Consider the following 20,413-nt stretch of genomic DNA (forward strand, 5'->3'; position numbering starts at 1 on the left):
AAGCAGGGTACAGACCATACCCAACCAGCCCATGCTTGCAAAACTCAAAACAGTGTCCAACATTAGATGTGATTCTGTGATTGGACAACATTTGCTAAATAATCCTCAATGCGCTAAGAATTACGCTGACAAACAATTTAAGATTGTCAGTCGGGCTTGCAGTGTGGTGCATTTGCTTGTACTGGAAGCTATATACATTAATACTCAGGGCCCTGCTCTTTGCAGACAGGAAGAACATATACGTACATTGCACCTGTTTTAGCTAAACAAAGTAAGTGACAGCCATTCGCCGACTCATTCCTCAGGGCACAGCCTTGACTGATCAGAGTCAAGTTGCCTGGTTTAATTTTCAAACAATGCTGGGCAGTTAACTGTCGGTCACCATCACAGGTGCATTCTCCATGGCAACACCACTTGCTAACCAATCAGCACTCTCTTCACATACAGTATAAATTGTTGTTTTCCCCCTTACATTGCTATTCTTGCAAGTGTCCTGACGAATACAAGATGAAAAGCTTAGACATCTTTTTTAACAAAAATACCATTATAAAGTTTACATACAAGTGGATTTAACTACTCACTGCTTGCTGTCAGAACTATCATGAACTCCATCTTTAAGATACAACGAGAAGTCAATCACCCCAACCTGAAATTTAAGTGAATAAATTTATTAGAACAAATTTCACCTGAGGCAAAACATGACTGAATTGGGCTCAGTAGTTTCTTTTCAAAAGTCAGAAAGTTTTATTTTGGTCAGGCAGTCAAAATATTTTCAATAAATATTTTATTTAGAACAGTAGTTATGAAACTGGAGTTTGTAGAGCCCTGGGGATCTGAAAAATATTTCAGTCAGTGAGAGAGAGGGCCACTCACTTGGTATAAAATTAATGGTAGTTAATGTTTTTCATGCACAAGTAGCTGACAACCTGCCTACTCTCAAAGCTCTCAAATACACTGCCTTCTTTACAATGATGAGCATATTGACTGCCATTGCTTTCAGCAGTGAATCCCACATTTACTATTGGTGGGACATCTGCTGCTGTGATACGAGGGTGCATTCAATTTGGACTTGTGCAGTGAGCAAGTTCCATTAAAATGCACCCTGGTCTGCTGAGTATTTCATGTATTTTTACGAAAACTACACTTACGTTGTTGAGTTCGCAGGTTAGGAACTTCAACTCCCAACAGACCTCAGACTTTCTGTGCATGCACAGGCCAAGAGTGGGTTGCATATGTGCAGTTCTGCAATTTGTAAGTTCTTCAGGCCCACCGCGCCTGTACATAAAGAGGAAAAAATAAAGGCGGCACAAAAATCCAGGTGACCAGGAGTGGAGCACCATAGTCAGCAAGTGTCCCAGACAGGGAACAGCAAGAGGTCCCAGGAAGGGGAGGGGAGACAGGGTCCCAGGTATAGGACAGAGACAGGGGACAGGAACTGGTCTCAGTTAAGGAAAAAGAGAGGAGCAGAGAGACAGGCTCCAAATGAGGTAAAGGGCAGAGGGGATCACACTAAGTAAAGAAGCCCGGGAGAAGGCCTGGTAAATCAAAGAGGTTCCAGGGAAAGGCGTGAGGATCCAAGAAGGAAGCCAAAGGTTGGCGATTTCATGCTGTGGGCTGTTGTGGGAAAACGGTATGTCTTTGGAGCAGTGACATTCTGCTCAGTGCAGCCCAAGATCTTAAGTTGTGCCTGTAATTTGGTGTTTCAGTGCATGCTCAGGAATTCAGCAGAATGGAATCTCAAAAGATGAAATTAAAACTCTGCGAGGTGGGCTGTCATTGGTGCCATCCAAGTTGGAGTGACTTTTGCAAAGAATTCAAAAGCGAGATCTTTAAAAGGTGAAGATTAAAATCCTGGTGAGACACAGAGTTTCAGTCAGATTGACTGACTCAGTGTTACTGATGTCTGAGTGGGTTGTTGTGAAATCCAGGGGATCTGTTTTGGTCACATCTGCCATTTATTACGCAGCGAGTGTGTTCAACCACAATAGGTTTGTTAATTCATATGTACCACATACTTATTCGGAGGGTGGAACTGTCCCAGATTTACACGAAGTACTGTAACTGGCTGGAAAAATTGCATGTATCCACTGGCCGCAATGGCTGCTTTCTACGCCGTACTGTCCCATTCCCGGCACATCCTGCCTCATTTGTCATCCATTCCTGGGAAACATGCCAGGTTGCTGTTGGGGCGGCCTCTGATTTGCTCACCCCAGCGTCACCTCTGGCCTTCAATAAACCGGTCACAATATTTAAAGGCCGCTCCTGCACAGAGTGAGCACTCTTCAAAAGGATAGGAAGCTGCTGGGAACATGCTACCCCAAATTTAGTGACACCTCCCTCAAGTGCCTACTGCATGCAGTGGTGGCCTGCCGCAAAAAGACCAGCAATCAAGGTCACCAATCCAGCATGGGAGGCGATGGCAGCGGTGGTTAGTGTCAACGTCCTGCAAAAGAGGACTGCTACCCAGTGCCAAAAGAGGGTGAATGATCTCTTCCATTCCACCAGGGTAAGTCACACTTCTCGTCACTCTCAACTCACACTCACAAGCCCATCACACATCCACACGGATCTCACTCACTGCCAGTTCAAGGGACATCACCTTTCGCTCTCTCTCACACACCTTCATCTGCCCTGCAGATTGTGTCCTCATTCCATCCATGACGTCACTCACCGCCTACACATACCAGGCGTCCTTATTATCTGACCTGGCAGGCGTCCTGCTTACACACTCTTCATCTGTATTCATGCAGGACAAGCTGGCACACAACAGAAAGGGAGAGGTTGCAGACTGGTGGAGGAATGCCTGACATCAAGGTCCTCACAAACTTTGAAAATAGAGCCATCCAGCTGGCCGGCAATGATCTGGACTGCATCTGTGCTGACAGTGAGGTCGGTGGTGCTAAACCAAGTGATCCATCAGAAAACCATGCTATGAGTCAGTTCCCCTGTTCTGCAGTCCTCTGCCATGCACTAATTATTTCTCCTTGCTTTTGCAGGCATATCTGGGAAGCAGCTGACAGGGCCACCAACCAGGTCCTCAAGTTAAGCCCTGAAGACACCTCGGAAGAAGAATCTGATGACAACCTAATTGAAGGCCTGTCACAGCGCTCACCCACACCCTCCACCAGCACAGAGACACACAGCAGGGCTTATAATCAGATGCAAAAGTATTAAAATGACATTCCCAATGTTTGACAGTGAGAAACGTGGCCCGTCATTGACAGGTGGAATGGACAATGACAAACCGGTTTCACGACAGCATGAAATCAATTTTTGGCCTTCTCACAATATTGTCTGCTCACGCCTGCCCTGATGCCTGATTCCATCGGGGTCAGAAAATTCCAGCCTGAAGGTTAGTGTATAAAATAGATATTGTAAATTGTTTTATCTTTCTGACTTTGCATAGTAAAGTTTATTTCTGTTTATTCAAAAGCTGCAGAATTTTGTGGCTTTCTTCACTGAGAAAATGTCTTGAATCTCAAACTTATCATCCACTTTAAACAAAATGTTATTGGCCTCAAACTGGCTGTTATCAACATCTTGAGGGTGCAGATGGGGTGGAGGGGGAGTCCAGCCAAGGATCATAGAGTATACGTTAATCACGTTGGTTTGTTTCTTACAATCATGGAAAAGCTGTCAGTTTGATTTACTTAAATCTTCCACCATGATGTAATAACGCAATTTCCTTTCATAATTAAATAACAACGAGAAACTGGGCTGGATTTACACAGGTCTATGAATATGACTCTCTCTGGAATAATTAAGTGGGTATTCTGTAATAGAATTGGAGGAAAGGAAACCCGTATGTTTATGGGAAGTTTTTTTTTATAAACTAAATAGTAAGCTGATTTGAACTTGTTAAACATCTAAATATGGTAAGATTTCTGTTAATACAGATTTGATCAATGGCTGTTTATATTGGATGTGATCTATGAACTGATTGCCTTTAACAGCATACATACCCAATCTTTAACCACATTAAAAGCACTTCAGTTGGCATGCAGTAGAATGTTAATGGAGTCAAATTCCATCCAGGTGCAAGATCAAAAGTGGCAAAGTTGAAATGGCAACACAACTGTTAATGCAGCTTCTTAGGAAAGAAACCATAATGACCTGCAGGCACCACTCCTACATGTTTTCAAATACATAACATTTCAGGAGGATTACTTTATACTAACAAGGAAAACATGGCCAAGGATTATTTTTAGAAGACTTTTTTCTGCAAAGCTATAATTTAAGCTTCACCCATTTAACCATTTCCAAAAACAGAGGGTTCTTAAACAAAAAAATCCTGGCTCCCTAATAACATTTATCAAATTTTGTGGACAAGTTTTCCCAGTGGCTCATTTGGTAAAACCCACATGCTGCAATAGAGGCACAGAATCATAGAATAGCTACAGTACATGCGGAGGCGATTTGGCCTTTTGTGTCTGTGCTAGTTCTCTGGAAAAACAACTCACCTAATCCCACTCCCTCGCCTTTTCCCTGTAGCACTGCAAATGTTTTTGCTTCAGATAATTAATGCAATTCTCTTTTGAAAGCCTCAAATGAAATGCATCCACCATTCACATTCAGGCAGTGCATTCCGGATCCTAACCACTTGCTACATAAAGAAGCTTTACACCATGTCGCCACTGCTTTTTTTTTTTGCAAATTGGTGTCCTCTGGCTCTTGATCTTTTTGCCAATGGGAGCAGCTTCTCCCTTTCTACTCTGTCCAGACCCTTCATGATTTTGAGAATCTTTATCTTAATCTTCTCTCCTCCAAAGAGAACTTTCCAAGTAGCTGAAGTCTTATCCCTGGAACTAGTCTCATGAAATTTTTCTGCACCCTCTCTAATGGCTTTACATCCTTCCTAAAATGTGATGCCCAGAATTGGACACAATACTCCAGTTAAGGGCGAACTAGGGTTTTATACAGGTCCACCGTAACTTCCTTACTTTTGTACTCCATTCTTCTATTGATAAAGTCCAGAACCCTATATGTTTTATTAACCACTTCCTCAACCTGCACTGCCACTTTCAATGATTTTTGCACATGTACCCCCAGGTCCCTCTTCTCCTGCATCCCCTTTAGAATTGTATCCTTTATTTTATATTGCCTCCCCTTGTTCTTCATTCCAAAATCTATCACTTCTCACTTCTAATAAATTTCATAATGCCACTGATCCACCCATTCCATCAGCCTATGTCCTCTTGAAGTCTTTCATTACTTTCCTCATAGTTCACGATACTTCCAAGTTAAGTTAATGCACACATTTTGAAATTGTGCCCTGTGCACCAAAGTCTAGATTCTTAATGTACATCAAGAAAAGCAGTGGTCTTAACACTGAGCCCTGGGGAACTATATACCTTTCTTCAGTATGAAAAACAACCATTCGCCACTACTGTTTCCTGTCACTCACCCAACTTTGTATCCATGCTGCCACTGTCCCTTTTATTCCATGGGCTCTAACTTTGCAGACACTTTATCAAACATCTTTTGGAAGTCCATGCACACTGCATCACCCTCGAGTTGCCTCATTAAAAAAACTTAAGCAAGTTAAACAGGACTTATCCTTAATAAATTTGTGCTGTCCAATTAGGGATCTAAAGGGGGTTTAACGCAAGGAGGCTAAGGACATGGCTGAGATATTAAATGGGTACTTTGCATCTGTCTTTACCAAAGAAGAAGAGCCCTGAAGAGTCATGCAGACACGAAGCGTTAACTCTGTTTCTCTCTCCACAGATGCCGTCAGACCTGCTGAGTTTTCCAGCATTTTCTGTTTGATTCCACTGAAGTTGGCCCTCTCCCAATTAACTATTTTTTTTTAAACTTTGGATTGTTCCTTATCCTTTCCCATAGTTAATCTAAAACATTATGATACTATGATCTACTTGACTCACCTCATTCCCCAGAAACAGGCTCAGCACTGCCTTTTTCCTCATTGGGCCAGAAACATACAGGTCTAGGAAATTCTCCTGAACACACTCCCTCTCTGCCCTTTACATTACTAATCCAGTCTTTATTAAGATAATTACAGTCCCCCATTATAACTATTCTATAGTTCTTGCATCTCTAATTTTCTTGAGAATTTAATCCCCTATATCTTCCCCACTAGACAGTGACCGATAGAATACAGCTAGTAGAGTAATGGTATGAGCTCTAACCAAATGGATTCTGTCCTTGACCCCTCTCAGACATCCTCTCTATCTCAAGCACTGTATTGTTTTCCTTAATCAGCACTACTACCCCACCTCCTTTCTTTCGTTTCCAAACATGGACTGCAGCGGTTCAAGAAGGCAGCTCACCACCATCTTCTCAAGGGTAATTAGGGATGGACAATAAATGCTGGCCTAGCCAGTGATGCCCGTATCCCATGAACAAAATTTCAAAAAAACTTTCCTAAATACCTTGTTTCCAGGAATATTTAACACCCAATCCTGCCCTTTTTTTGATTCAGGTCTCAATTATTGCCACATCGCATTCCCACATGACCAATCTTATTTACTGCAGTTGGTACATTCACATTCAGACATGGTAAATTTAATTTACAGCTTATTTCATTCCCTCTTGCTCTGACCCCAACTATTACCATACTATTTCCTACTCTACTGTTATCTGTCACTCCCAATTCTCTGTGCAGCTTGATTTTCCTCTCTAACATTTCCTGGTTCCCACACCCTGACAAGTTAGTTTAAACCCTCCCCAATAGCACCAGCAAATTGCCCTGCAAGGAAATTGGCTCCTGTTCTGTTCAGTGCAACCCGTCCAACCTTTACAGGTTCCACCTCCCTCAGAACCCCTCCCAATCTTCCAGGATTCTAAAACCCTCCCTCCTACACCATTTCCTTAGCCACACATTCATCTGTTCTATGCTCCTATTTCTATACTCACCATGCATGTGGTACTAGGAATAACCTGGGGGTCCTTTGGCGGTATATAACTTGCAAGAACTAAGGTTTAATTCTTGGTCCATGGCAGGCCTTCTGAACTGGGTTCTATGGTCCCCATGGGCCCACCAGAAATAATTACGGCATATAGATCCTCATTTGTAAATGGAGGGTCCTATTCACAAGTTCCAGAATTTGTTTCAACATGACAGTCTCTCTCCCCAGCTCCAGACAGTGTCTCTTAAAAACTTCACAAACAAGTTCTTTCTCCAATCAACATTAAACCAGTTACGGCTTCCTGTAAGGTTACTAAAATCCATCCACCACTCTTTTTGAAAAACAGCTAAGAGCTGGATTTATTGTATCCCCTGTAAAACTTGCTTCTAACATATGCTTGTTTTTAATCAATCTTTTTCTTCAGGAGGGATACATACAATTTCCGCTCCTTCAGTCAGCTTAACAGTCTAACCAAAGTAACATCCTGTTATACGGGATACCTATATTGGCAATGTTTTGAGTAATACATGCAAATATATAGCAAATTTAGAGGCCTCCACTGATAAATATCAGAATAAATGCTCTGAATCAATGTGATACTAGCAGAGGAGTGATCTAACCTGAACACTGGGCTGTGCTCAGTTAGCCAACCTGAGTCAAACAATAATAATACCAAAATTTCCATTGCTGATTCCAGTTAAGGTCACTGAATTGCAAAATGCACATGCGGATATCACACGAAACACAATCATGTTGGCTATGGGGCAAATGACTACAGCACTGCTTCTTCTGCAGCACTGAAAAATGTTCATTTAGTACAACTTCCCCAAAGCTGTAATCTCAGCAATGGCAATGAGTACAAAGTACTGTGCAAGGATGAACATTGACGAGCACATATACATGCCATGGTTAAAGATACCAGATTGACATAATTCTTGCTCAGAACCACAACAACTTTCACATCAAGTAAAAAATACATACTTAATTGTATAACTAATCTTTATACAAAAAACTACTTGGGTTACAGGGAGTGGGGCCTCAGAAACAAAATGCCCGAGGCCTCCTGGTCAATGCCAGGTTTGTTGATATAAGCCATGTCACCAGTACATGCACAATTACCTCAGTGCCCCAGGCAAGGGCGAGGTGAAAACAATAAAGCCCTACTTCTGATTATTCAGCGACAATCCAAAGTCAAAATAAAAAAGCATTTTTGCACACAGTTAGTCTTTAACTCAGTATGTTCATCTGAAATTACTAGGGTTTAGCATTCAAATTAAAACCTTCAAATGAATCCCCATCTAAGAACATCTCACTATACTTAAGCAAAATACTGCAGTTGCCGGAAATCTGAAATAAATAATGAAAATGTTTGAAATATTCAGCAGCTCTTGCAACATCTGTGAGGAAAGAAACAGAGTTAACGTTTCAGGTCAATGCCTTTCATCAGAACTGGCTGGCTGGTTTTCTCTCATTAATACTAAAGGCCTCCATGCTACTTGTTTTGGCTGCCAGTAAATACACAACTGCCTTCTCATGGCCTTTCAAGCTGACTAACTGTTTCTGTGAGAAAACACAGATAAACCCAACAAAAGTCTGCTTCCCTGCAATCTAACTCCATGGCAATAAGACACCTGGGCTGTCCCAGATAAACTAATTAACTTCTGAAACAATGACACTCTACAGTTATAAAATTACATTTTCAAGGCTGAGGAGGTTATTTAGCAGTAGTTATCACACCATTAAAAAATAACTTGTTCCCAAATGCAGCAGCACCATTTTTTTTCTGGAATCTATTGTGGAGAGTTAGTGGGCAAATCCCCAACTTCATGTTACCACAGACTATTGGTGGAGATTGTTATAGGGCACTCTGTGGAGCAGGTTTACCAGATTTTCACATTTAACTGCACATGTGCAGATGCTAGTAGTTACTGACTGATTTACTCCATTATCATGGTGAGCACAGTTATTTTAGAAAGCTGGGTGCTGACACGACGGGTTTAATGGCCGCCTTCTATGCCTTAACCAATGTATGACTATAATACTTAGCACATTTGTTTACAAATCTCACTTAAATGCAAGTGAACTTCAAATATGCTGATAGAACACCCGTAAAATACATCTGGCTATAGTAAAATACATCATTCCTTCACTAAAATCCCCAAGTTTTTCACATCCCTAATGCGTAAAAAGGGGTAAAACTAAAAGCTACCATTCCTTAAGGTCAAGTGACCAGATAGTCAACAATGAACACTGCTAACTATCATGTTTTAAGAGGAGAAGCATGAATGAGCTTAACGATCTTTCTTGCCCTGGATAAACAAATAGGAAAATGATGGCAAGGTTTTGTGACACGGAATCCTTCAAAATCAATCTGATAAATCAACTCTTCATAGGAGCAGCTACTCACAACTTCTTTTTAAAATACAGTATGTAAACCCCAGAATATTTCTATAACATTTACAATTCTTGTTAAAAACTAGGACACTATATAAAATATTACCTGAGAATCCAAGTCTTCTCCTTTTAAACAAAGATTTGCATCGATAACTGTAAGGCCCACCAGTAGACCAACAATAACTGCACCCTCATCATGCATCATCAGTGCACTTGGATCATAGAATTCACTACATTAAAAGAATGCTGAATTAATTCACACAAAGCTTACAACTGATATTTGACAACTGGCAGTCATTTTACTACTGAACAGTATTAACAAGTCAAAAAAGGCAACATTTGTTATTTTAAAAATTTATAAGCTTCCATTTCACTAAGGAAATAACCCCACTATTAAAACAAGCAAAGTTTTATCCATGCACGCCAATTTAAAACCAACATTAGGTTAATAGCTGATCTTTTAATTAAGAATTTTAGAATTCTAAACTTCAAGAATATATTAAATCCATGTCATTTCACATATCTAATATAACAAAAATAATGAATGGCCTCAATATTTCAAAGGTACTACATCAGTTTGTGATGCTCTCAGCATAGCATTGTGGCATTATCAAAGGAACCAATCCTGACGTGTGATAACCTAACAGTCTCTGACACAAGTCCCATCTATTCCTCTTCCAAAATATTCAGTGACATCAGTAGCAGAGGGACCATCAGGACAAGCATGAAAGACTGTTGAACAGTATAAATGCACACAAATGCACGTCTTCGAATTCTGAAGTTAAAATATTTCAGAAGGAATGCACAGAAGTTGTTTGAAAGTTTGCTGTTTGTGGAGGGAAAAAAATTAAAATAGCCCCAAATATATACTCGAGACAGAAATGAAAATGGAAGCTAATTGTTATGGACAGGAAGGGAGGGGTCCATTCAAAGGACATTCATTTTTCTTCTCGCCACCTGTCCATAAACAGAAAGGTGTTTTGATTTGTTTCCTATTTAATAAGAGGTGGCATATTTCCCAACTCCCCCGTTTTTGTGTGATCCAATTCCTGCTAATGACACAACAGCAAACTCGAGGTAGGACGAACTCAGAAAGGTTAGTTTGTATGTTCAAAAACTGCAAAAAGGAGGGTCCACAACATCCCCCTCCAACCACATACAGTAAAGAGAGGGAGAGAGAAAAGGAGGAAGCTTTGAAATTGAGCTTGCAGGCCCCAGGTGGTCTGTTAATAACTCCTCAGAAATAAAGAGGTGTGACAATTCCAACACTGCGACATGACTTCTTTTGTTCTGCTGAGTCACAGACATTGGGTCAGCCATCTTAATGTCTTTGCCAGCCAAAAGGTCAGGTTTAAAATTATGAGACAGCTATGAGGAAAAATTTTGTAAAAAATATACAGTGTTAGGTTCTGTTTTGTCACAGTAATGTTGATGGAAAAGGGAAAAATACTGAAGTTCACCAAGCTCCAAATATTAAAAGGCATGCAAAAAAATTGTTAATAAGTCAGGCCGAAAAGAACCAAGTAGTACACATGATAAGCACTAGACCCAGCCTATCTTCAAATATCTTATATTGGACCACCTTATTTACCATTTCCACTCTTCACCCTCTGTGGCCAAATAACCAAATTACCCACTAATCCCACTTGATCAGAATATTGTATTTAGTCTTGATTCTTCAAGAATTGCATATGAATTGCATGGGAAATTAATTAGCATTCTTAAAATGTTCTAATTTCAGCTGTGCAACTAGTTTTTCTTTACTTAACTAACGAAGTAGAACGAAGAGGAACCATAGTAGTTGATTGGAACAGAAGATCAACACACATCAAGCATCGCTGCAATAGGTTAAGATTGGTAATTAAATATAGATCAGTATAAAATATTTAGGAGGGGAGGGTGGAAAGTGGGGAGTTGTTATACTTAAACAATGACAAAGCTCTGGAGCTAAGGATTTAAAGTACGAAATGGTATGAACAGAATCTCTTTGCACTGATCTGATGAACTACTGGAAGCTCAGACTGCTAAACAGCAGAAAGGGAAAGGATGAAAATTATAGACAAGTTAGAGCAATGGATAATAATAGTTATACATGTAAGAAACTTCATTTATACAAAAAAGATAGGATGGCGAAAATAATTACAATAAAAAGGGAAGTTTTTCCTCAGTCAACATGCTGCTGCTCGATCAAGGAAGGACGCATTAGTTGAACTGGTTCTGGGTAATGAAATGAAGGAAGTAAATGGCCTAAAAGTGGAACATTTGGAAAGCAGTAGCCATAATTAAACCTCCAGAGTTAAAAGGAAAAAAAAAAGTAAATGGCAGAAATGGTATCTCACCTAGGTTAAAGGAAAAATTGGTAAACAGAATATAGATCAAGTAATGGGAACCAGAAGGTACAAGCCAAGTATATTCCAGTAAGAAAATACAGTGGAGTGCGATGGTTGGAGTTCTATGGGTGAATAGGGAAATAAACAAATTTGAATCAAAAAAAAAAATTGCACGTAAAAGAGCATTGAGATGAAGACAAGTAAACCCTAAGTGGATACTGAAAGACCCTACAACACAATGCACCTAATTTGCAAATGAAGAAATCTTGCTTGAAAACCAACTAGTTAAATTTAGTATATCATGAGCTATGTGTGCACGATCAATATGCAGCCAGGTAGCAAAGAACAAGTCATGGTGAGAAATACTTTGATGGGGAGAGGAGGGGTTCCTTCTTATGGGACACGGGCACCAGTTCTTAAAGAGGAACTGCTGTACCAAACGAATGGGCTCCACTTGAACCAGCATGGGACCAGTGTACTAGCAGAGAGGGGAAGTAGGGGGGTGGCAAAGGCTTTAGACCATTAAGAGGAGATGGGGAGGGATATACAAGAAACATAAGCAATCTAAACTTAAACAAAAAAAGGAAAGGAAAGCACAGGAAAGGATAAAGGGAGGACATTGGCAGCAAGAGAACAAATAAAGTTATAGAACAGCAGTCTAAAAAAAAGTTAAACATAAATCAAGAGGAAATAGCATTTAAAATGAGTACAACAATGCATAGAGTGCCCGTAATAAAAAAGTGGAGCTGGAGGCAATCACACATTGGGAGGAAACAGACACAGTTGGGATTACTGAGACATGGTTACAGAAAACTCAGGATTGGGAATTAAACATCGCAGGCTATAAGATATTTAGAAAAGATAGATGGATAAAAAGAGGAGGTGGAGTAGCTGTACTTATTAGTGATAGCAAAGTAACAGTAGGGAAAAAAGGGGCTCAACTATCATCAAGATAAGAATAGAATCCATATCAATGGAGATAAAAGGTAATAAAGGATCAATCACACTAATAAGTGAAGTCTGCAGGCCACCTAATAATGGAAACGAGGTGGAGGGAGAAATATGCAGACAAATTAGGAAATGGAGTAAAAAAAAGATAATTATGGGAGATTTCAACCACCCTGATATTAATTGGACAGAAGAGGTAGGTAAAGGAGATAAAGGAATGGAGTTCCTACAATGTGTACAGGACCCCCTCTCATCTAATACGTGAAAAGTCTAACGAAGAACACACACTATTCGGCTCCAGTAATGGGGAATGAACCAGAGTAGATATGGGAAGTAAAAGGTAGGAGAACATTTAGGCAATAGAGACCATAATATTCTTTAAGATTATTATAGAGAAGAACATAAGTATGACATAAAACAGATTAATAGATTGGGGCAAAGCTGAATTTGAGAGGCTGAGAATACAGTTTGGGAATATAAAATTGGCAACAATATTGGCAAACAACGAAGTAGAACAATAATGGGAAACATTTAAATGGTGTTCAGAGTGCAGGAAAAATATATTCCACCAATAAACAAACGAAACGCTAGTAAGACTTCATTGAAGAATAAAGGCATAAGGAAACAATTGAGTGTTAGGAAAGAGGCATACTTAAAGTACACAGACAACAGAGGAATGCGTGATAAGACAGAATACGAAGAAATTAGGAGAAACATTAAATAACAGGAAGGCAAAGAGAAACAATGAAATTAAATCAAGAAACATAAAACAAAATAAAATACTTTACAGGCATATCAAAAAAATGGCTGTGATGGGAAATAGAACCATTAAAGGATAGATAGGATAATACCATAAATAACGATAGAAAGATGGCAGAAATGTTAATTATTTTACTTCGGTGTTTAGAACGGAGATAGAACAGGTAGATATGACATTGAAAGATTGTTTATGGAACCCGAGGGTTGCCCTATGATGAGAGATGGAGTGAATTGGGCTTGCATTCTTTGTACAGTTTTTAAAGAGTTTAGAAGGAGAGGTGATCTCATTGAAACATAGAACATTGAATCTATAAAACGGAGGAACAGACTCAGGCTAAGGGGCTGATCATTTTGGATGGATATGAGGAGAAATTTCTTCACTAGTTATGAATTTCGGAATTCTCCAAAACTAAAACTTAAAGAGGATAAAACCCCTGGTCCAGATGGATTGTATTCATGTATTTTAAAAAGAATCTCCCAACTTTTTTTTATTTCTTCATGAGGGCTTGTGTTACTTTTAGCAGAACTGTCAAGCAAATGTGTCATACAGGTATACGCATTGTATCAGACATTGGCCAATGTCCCAGACTCCTTCATCACCATTCCTGGGTATGTCCCACCAGTAAAACAGACCCACTAGAGGTGGCAGGCAGCATATTGGAATAGTCAGGAGTCCTCAACATTGATTCCATAACCCATTAAGTCTCATGGCATCAGGTCAAACAAGGGCAAGGAAATGTTCTCCTGATTACCACCCTCCTACAGCTGATGAGTTAATACTCCATGCTGAACACCATTTGGAAGCATTGTTGGTTGCAAGAGCACAGAACATACTCTGGGTGGGAGACTTCAATGTCCATCACCAAGAGCTACTTGGTAGCACCACTACTGACTGTGCTAGTCTAGGCCACAAGTCTTCTATACTACTGCCAGGATGTTGTCATGGCACATAGCTTTTGCTATATCCAGTGCTTTCAGCCATTTCTTATTACATGGAATGAATCAAATTGTCTGAAGGCTGGCAGCTGTGATGTTGGGGATCTCAGGAGGAGGCTGTGATGGTTCACCCACTAGGCACTTCTAGCTGAAGATGATTGCAAATGCTTCAGCCTTGTCTTTTGCATTGATGTGCTGGGCTCCCGCATCATTGAAGATTGGGATATTTGAGGTGCCTCCTCCTCTGGTTAGTTGTTTAGTTGTCCACCACCATTCATGACTGGCTGTGTACTCATGCCACTTCGTTGATCTGATTGCTTAGCTCTGTTTATCACATACTGCTTCTGCTATTTAGCATGCAGGTAGCCCATGTTGTCATTTCATCAGGTTGGCACCTCATTTTTAGGTATCCCTGGTGCTGCTTCTGACCTCATTTCAGCCTTGTTCCAAACATCCACAAAAGAGCTGAATTCAAAAGGTGAGACGATTGACTGACCTTCGCATCACAGCATTTGACCTAGTGTGACATCAAGGAGCTCTGGCAAAACTGAAGTTAATGGGAATCAGGAGGAAAACTCTCCACTGGTTGGAATCATACCTAGTACAATGGAAGATGGCTGTCAAGGTTGGAGGCCAATTATCTAGGTCCTCAGGGTCCAACCATCTTCAGCTGCTTCATCAATGACCTTCCCTCAACATAAGGTAAGAAATGGGATGTTTGCTGATGATTACATAGTTTTCAGTACCATTCTTGACTCCAATACTGAAGCAATCCGTGTCCACATGCAGCAAGACCTGGATAACATTCAGGCTCTGACCATCTCCAACAAGAGAGAATCTAATGGAATTAGAGATGGTGCTGCTTGAGAGACAAACTTTCAGCAGAATGTGAAATATTGTCAGGTTAGTTAAGTACTTTGCTTCAGTAGTCAGAGGAATTGGGATCGCAGAACCACAGAGGTGGAGGTTGCTAAAGAGTAATTTGTATTACAGCTCCTTTAATGTAGGAAAAAAGTAACAAGGCATTTCAGAGGTGTAAGGAAGAAATGAATGGCAAATCAGTGCAGAACATGTCAGGAGGAGTGACCAAAACCTTGTTCAAAGAGGTGAATTTTGAGGATCTTAAAAAAAGAGCAAATCCCAGAGCTTGGGGCTCTTAGTGGCTGAAAGAATGGCTGCCAAAGATCAGACAATGGGTTGGGACAAAAAGAGGCCAGTTTCAGAGGAACAGAATGTTGGGTGGTGAGGGGTTGTAGGGCTGGAGAAGATGACAGATAAGAAGAAGATGACAGACATGGAGGAGTATGGCCATGAAGGATTTAAACACAAAGATGAAAATTTAAATTTGAGGCCTAGACAGACCAGCAGCCTAAGTCAACATGGACAGGGTGATCAGTACAACGTGCACATGTTAAGGTTAATAGCAATGGACTGTTTACCGGTCCATAAGTTTGTACCCTTTGTTACAATCGTAACAAAAAAATTGGAAAAAATTATTTTAGAAAAAATTCTTTAAAGGGGATTATTAAAAAGGTAGAATTCTCTGCCTATATTATTGAAACAAAATCCATAAATTATCTGAAAAACCAATTACATGAAAAGTGTTACTAATTGGTATGATGAACAAGGAGAATGGAATTCGATCACCTGGCTTATGGGGAAAAGCACCAATACAGGCTTGATGAAAAATGGCCAGTTTCTGTGCAGTAACATTCTATGATTTACTTCATTTTAGCAACCACATGTTCCAACAATCACTTCATAGGTTTTTGTCATTACAGTGACAATTAGTAACTCTATCCCAGGAAAAGCAAACATTTCATACAGAAAAAGACAATCACCTCAGCAGGTCTTTCCGATCAATCAAGGCCTTCAAATAATCGGCTATTTTCTTCTGCATTAAAGCAAGATTAAGCCACGCCCTTCCTCTTCCTACAGGAGTTCTGAAAGATAAACATTTATGTTAAATGCTTTTCATCCAAATAAAGCACCACCCACAAAAGAATTTACAAACTCACTTAAGCCCTGGCAGGTCTCGAACACTAGTTGCTATTTCAGCAGCCTCAGGACAAAGTTTTTCCACCAGCTCCAGAGGACCCCAAAATGATTTGTTTGGTCCAAGAAAAGACTTCTTTACTGTGAGCGATTTAAAAAAAAGGTTTTGTCAGTATTGTGATCTTTTGCGGAATGAAGCACAGCTACTAAAATAACACATAATCCGGTACCTTTCAGTCCATGTTTGAGACACTGCTCCATTACCACAAAGAACTGCTGAAGTGGTGGGTAATCTGCATCCAAAGTTCTTCCCAGGCTTAATGCAGATTGAATGAGTACTTTAATACTAAGTTTCATCATATTCATGAGGTTGACTCGCTCATTTTTCACATGTTCATTAACATCTAATAAAAAAATAAAAATTAACTGATTAGAAATAGATAACTGTTTGCTATAATTCAAAGCATTACCTTAACATGGTAAAAAACATTTATACCATGTTAAAATAATTGCATATTGCTGGTAAAACCGACTATCTTAAGACATTTGTGCAGCAACCTCAACTTTCAGAATAGTTTTCTCTGTTATTGTAATCTGCTATTCCCCATATTTGAAAAAATAGACTAATTGCCCTCCAGCCTGTACTGCCACTTCTCCTATCTGAGGCCGTTCATTTCTCTGTCACTAGTTGACAGGCACTGAATATATCCAACTGTTTTCATCCATTAAGCTTCATCTTTCCACAGCAGTTTTCAGTGGTTAACACGAAAAACTCCTGTGTCTGTTACACACACACGGACGCTAGCACGAAAAAGGTGATTATCTCACCTAAGGAAAGAGGGTCATAATTGGGCTGAAAAATACAACAGCATATTCAACACTATAGACACAGTTGCAAAGTACCATTAGCTCTGTTACTTTTGAATTATAAAAGCTACATGACTATATGCTTTATTTGCTGCAAATCACTGAAACCCATCAATATTTTCCCTATAAAAATCAAAGATTTCCCCTTTGCTTTACCATTAGCCCAGTTCACTAAGTGCCTTCTGTCATCCAATTAAAGATAAAATATGACTATGTTTTGCACAGGAGATTGCAAAGTGAGTACTTGCAACTTTTAAAAGAGAAATGAATTGAGCATATATTTTATATCAATGCAACCCCGATTATTTAGATTCATCCACCCTAAATTTAATTCAATTCCTTTGTTTTAGTTGAGCATAATAAAACATCATGCAAGGCGCAGACAGTAAAGATTTGTAACAGCTGCTACAATGACAACTTGTTTATATAGAACACTTCCAACATAAAAGTCCAATGCACGTCAATGGAATGTTATGAAGCAAACTTTGTCACCAATACATGAGGCAATTTTGGCCAGAAACTTGGTCAAAGAAGTAAGTTTTAAGGAATTTCTTAGAGAAGGAGATAGGTGGAAAGATGGAGAGGTTTAGGGCCTAGGCAGCTGAAGGCAGAGCCACTAATGGTGGAACAGTTAAAATAACAGATGCTCAAAAGGCCAGAATTAGATTAGTGTCAGATATCTCGGAGAGTTGTTGGCTGGAGGAGATTAGGGGTGAGGTCAAGGAAGGACTTGAAAACAAGGATGAGAATTTTAAAATCAAAATGTTGCTTAAACAGGAGCAAATGAAGATCAGTCTGCACAGGAGAGATGGGTGAATGGGATCTTGTCAAGAGCAGCAGTTTTAGATGACATCACATTTACAGAGGGTAAGATGTGGAATATGGGAGGCCAGCCAGGAGGAATAGCCAACCCAAGGTAACAAAGGTAAGGATGAGGATTTTGGCACATGTGCTGACATCAGGGCAGTGTTGAGTTTTGTTGCAGAAATTGAAATAAGGAATCTTAGTACTGGTATAGAAAGTCATCTTGAGTCAAATATGACAGCAAAGTTGCAAATAGTCTGATTTAGCCTCAAACAATGGTCATATAGGGAGAGAGAGGGGTTCCATTGCTAGGGGACAGAGTTTGTAGTAGGGGACTGAAGACAATGGTTTCTGTATTCCCAATAATTGAAGAACATTTCTGCTCAGTCTGCTCATCAAAACTGAATGCCTAACAAGCAGTCTGACATTTTAACAGCAGTGGATGAGGAGAGGTGATCATGAGGTAGAGCTTGATGCATGTGAAAAAATGTGCGTTTTTCGATGATAACAGAGGCACCACATAGATAAAAAAACAGGAGGTGGCCAAGAATAGAACCATAGGAGACACCAGCGCTAATAGTTTTGGAGCAGGAAGGGAAGCCACTGCAATTAGATAATTCGTATGGAACCAGGTGATTGGAATCCCACCCAGCTGACAACAATGGTGAAACAGGAGAGGAATATGTGGTCAACTGTGTCAAAGGCTACAGACAGGTCAAGAAGGCAAAATTAATTTTAGTTCTGTCGAAGGGTCATGAGGACTCGAAACGTCAACTCTTTTCTTCTCCGCCGATGCTGCCAGACCTGCTGAGTTTTTCCAGGTAATTCTGTTTTTGTTTTGGATTTCCAGCATCCGCAGTTTTTTTGTTTTTATTAAAATTAATTTTAAAACGGCCAAAGGCCCGATGAAACTTATGTTCAGCAGTAAATGCCCAAGAGTGGGCTGACTGGTCTCCCAGCTAGACAACTCCAGTGGCTGGGACGGGAAGTGATCAGCACAGAAACAAGGGGCTACAGTATTGAGCGCAAAATAAAAATAAAAATAGCTGGAAAAGCTCAGCAAGTCTGGCAGCATCTGCGGAGAGGAGCACAGTTAACGTTTCGAGTCCGAATGACCCTTCAACAGTTCAAACGTTAACTGTGTTCCTCTGCGCAGATGCTGCCAGACTTGAGTTTTTCCAGGTATTTTTGTTTTTGATTTGGATTTCCAGCATCCGCAGTTTTTTGCTTTTATCACAGTATTGAGCGCCCCTGCCCGGCCACGCCCCCCTGGCCCCGCCCCTTCCAGCCCTACTTTTGCTGACAGTGTTGTCGCTGCCGCTCGCTTTGACTGCGAAACCCACGGCTGCTGATTTTAAAGCACTTCCGTAGTTCGCCGACAGGGTCTCCGACGCTTTCTTAGCCAGCGACAGAATGGGGGTCGACCAGCTGCCCTCCTCCACGCCCCGACCACTGGTGGCCGGGGACGAAGGCAGCTCAGTCTCGCCGTCGGTCTCGTCCGCTGCACTACTCAAATCCTCGGCTTCATCCGCCATCTTCCTTAGTGACACAGACACGCGCAATCACTCGCCGAGAAATGGAACGAGAGTCACGCAGTCCGAACAGTGGAGCCTCGAGAAATTAACCAGCGGGCGGAGGGCACTGCGCCGTCGCAGTGGGGAAATTTCAGCTTTTTCAAAACAATTTCCGGCCTTTTACATCCGCTCCATCTGAAATCTATTCCACACAAACATCAGCACTCTTCCCCGAAGAAGAATTGATTGATATCAGTTCTAATATCGCCTTAATCGCTGGTCCCGCTATTGCAATTTGGTTGAAATTCTTCAATCTGTGATATGCCTCATTTGCATACTGAAAGCTGAAGTTTCTCGAGGCTTCCCCTTTTTCATTCTAATTTTGTCAGTAAGGACCCTCTCCCCCACTCCCTAAACTACATTTTGTTCTCAATGTGCTTATAGTTTTTAAATTAGGACAACTTGTTTCTCAGGACGCCAAATTGAGGCAGAAGCCATTGCCACTGTTCTGCCTCCCCTCCCTAGAGTTTGCAAATATGTGACTCGGTCTTTCCATAATCTGCCAGCTAAATTTAATGCATGTAATTTAGCACTAGAGATACATTAGAATGAAAAAACGTAACGTAGTTTTTGCATTAGACAGGTAGAAGTGAGGAGCTTTTGAGCTTAAAAATTGCTGAATATTTGACTAGCAATTATTGCTGCTGGGAATAACTTTTTGCCCACACACCATTAAAGTTGTTTGAGACTGCTTGTGGGTGTCTGAGGTCACTTGAGTGATACTTGCCTACTCACAGTGAGGACTTCTCTGGAGCAGACAACATTACTGAGCAGACTTCCAGAGTCTCTCAGCTAAATGATTCATCAACAGAACTTTCAAACAAGCACTAAGATGTAGCTTGGCTGGTGGTGAGAAGAACCCACCCTGTCAGATCCTTCCTGCATGCCCAGAGTCTCAACATCTCTGCACATTTCCCTCAAGGGAACTGTGGTGGGG

At 40.6% G+C, this 20,413-nt stretch overlaps 1 protein-coding gene across 1 annotated transcript in view; it reads right to left on the reverse strand.

Moving 5' to 3' along the window:
- The window catches only part of rufy1 (RUN and FYVE domain containing 1), a 68,299-nt gene extending 48,837 nt beyond the window's left edge, over positions 1-19,462 (reverse strand). The window contains exons 1-6 of the mRNA XM_041193835.1: positions 19,197-19,462; positions 16,462-16,635; positions 16,255-16,372; positions 16,078-16,179; positions 9,370-9,493; positions 582-646 (exon numbers count right to left, since the gene is read on the reverse strand). Coding sequence (XP_041049769.1) covers positions 582-646; positions 9,370-9,493; positions 16,078-16,179; positions 16,255-16,372; positions 16,462-16,635; positions 19,197-19,437 — 824 coding nt within the window. The 5' untranslated portion in view covers positions 19,438-19,462. The remainder of the gene's footprint in view (positions 1-581; positions 647-9,369; positions 9,494-16,077; positions 16,180-16,254; positions 16,373-16,461; positions 16,636-19,196) is intronic.
- Between the last annotated feature and the right edge of the window lie 951 nt (positions 19,463-20,413).

This window comes from Carcharodon carcharias, chromosome 8 (assembly GCF_017639515.1).
Source record: "Carcharodon carcharias isolate sCarCar2 chromosome 8, sCarCar2.pri, whole genome shotgun sequence".
NCBI classification, from domain to species: Eukaryota; Metazoa; Chordata; class Chondrichthyes; order Lamniformes; family Lamnidae; genus Carcharodon; species Carcharodon carcharias.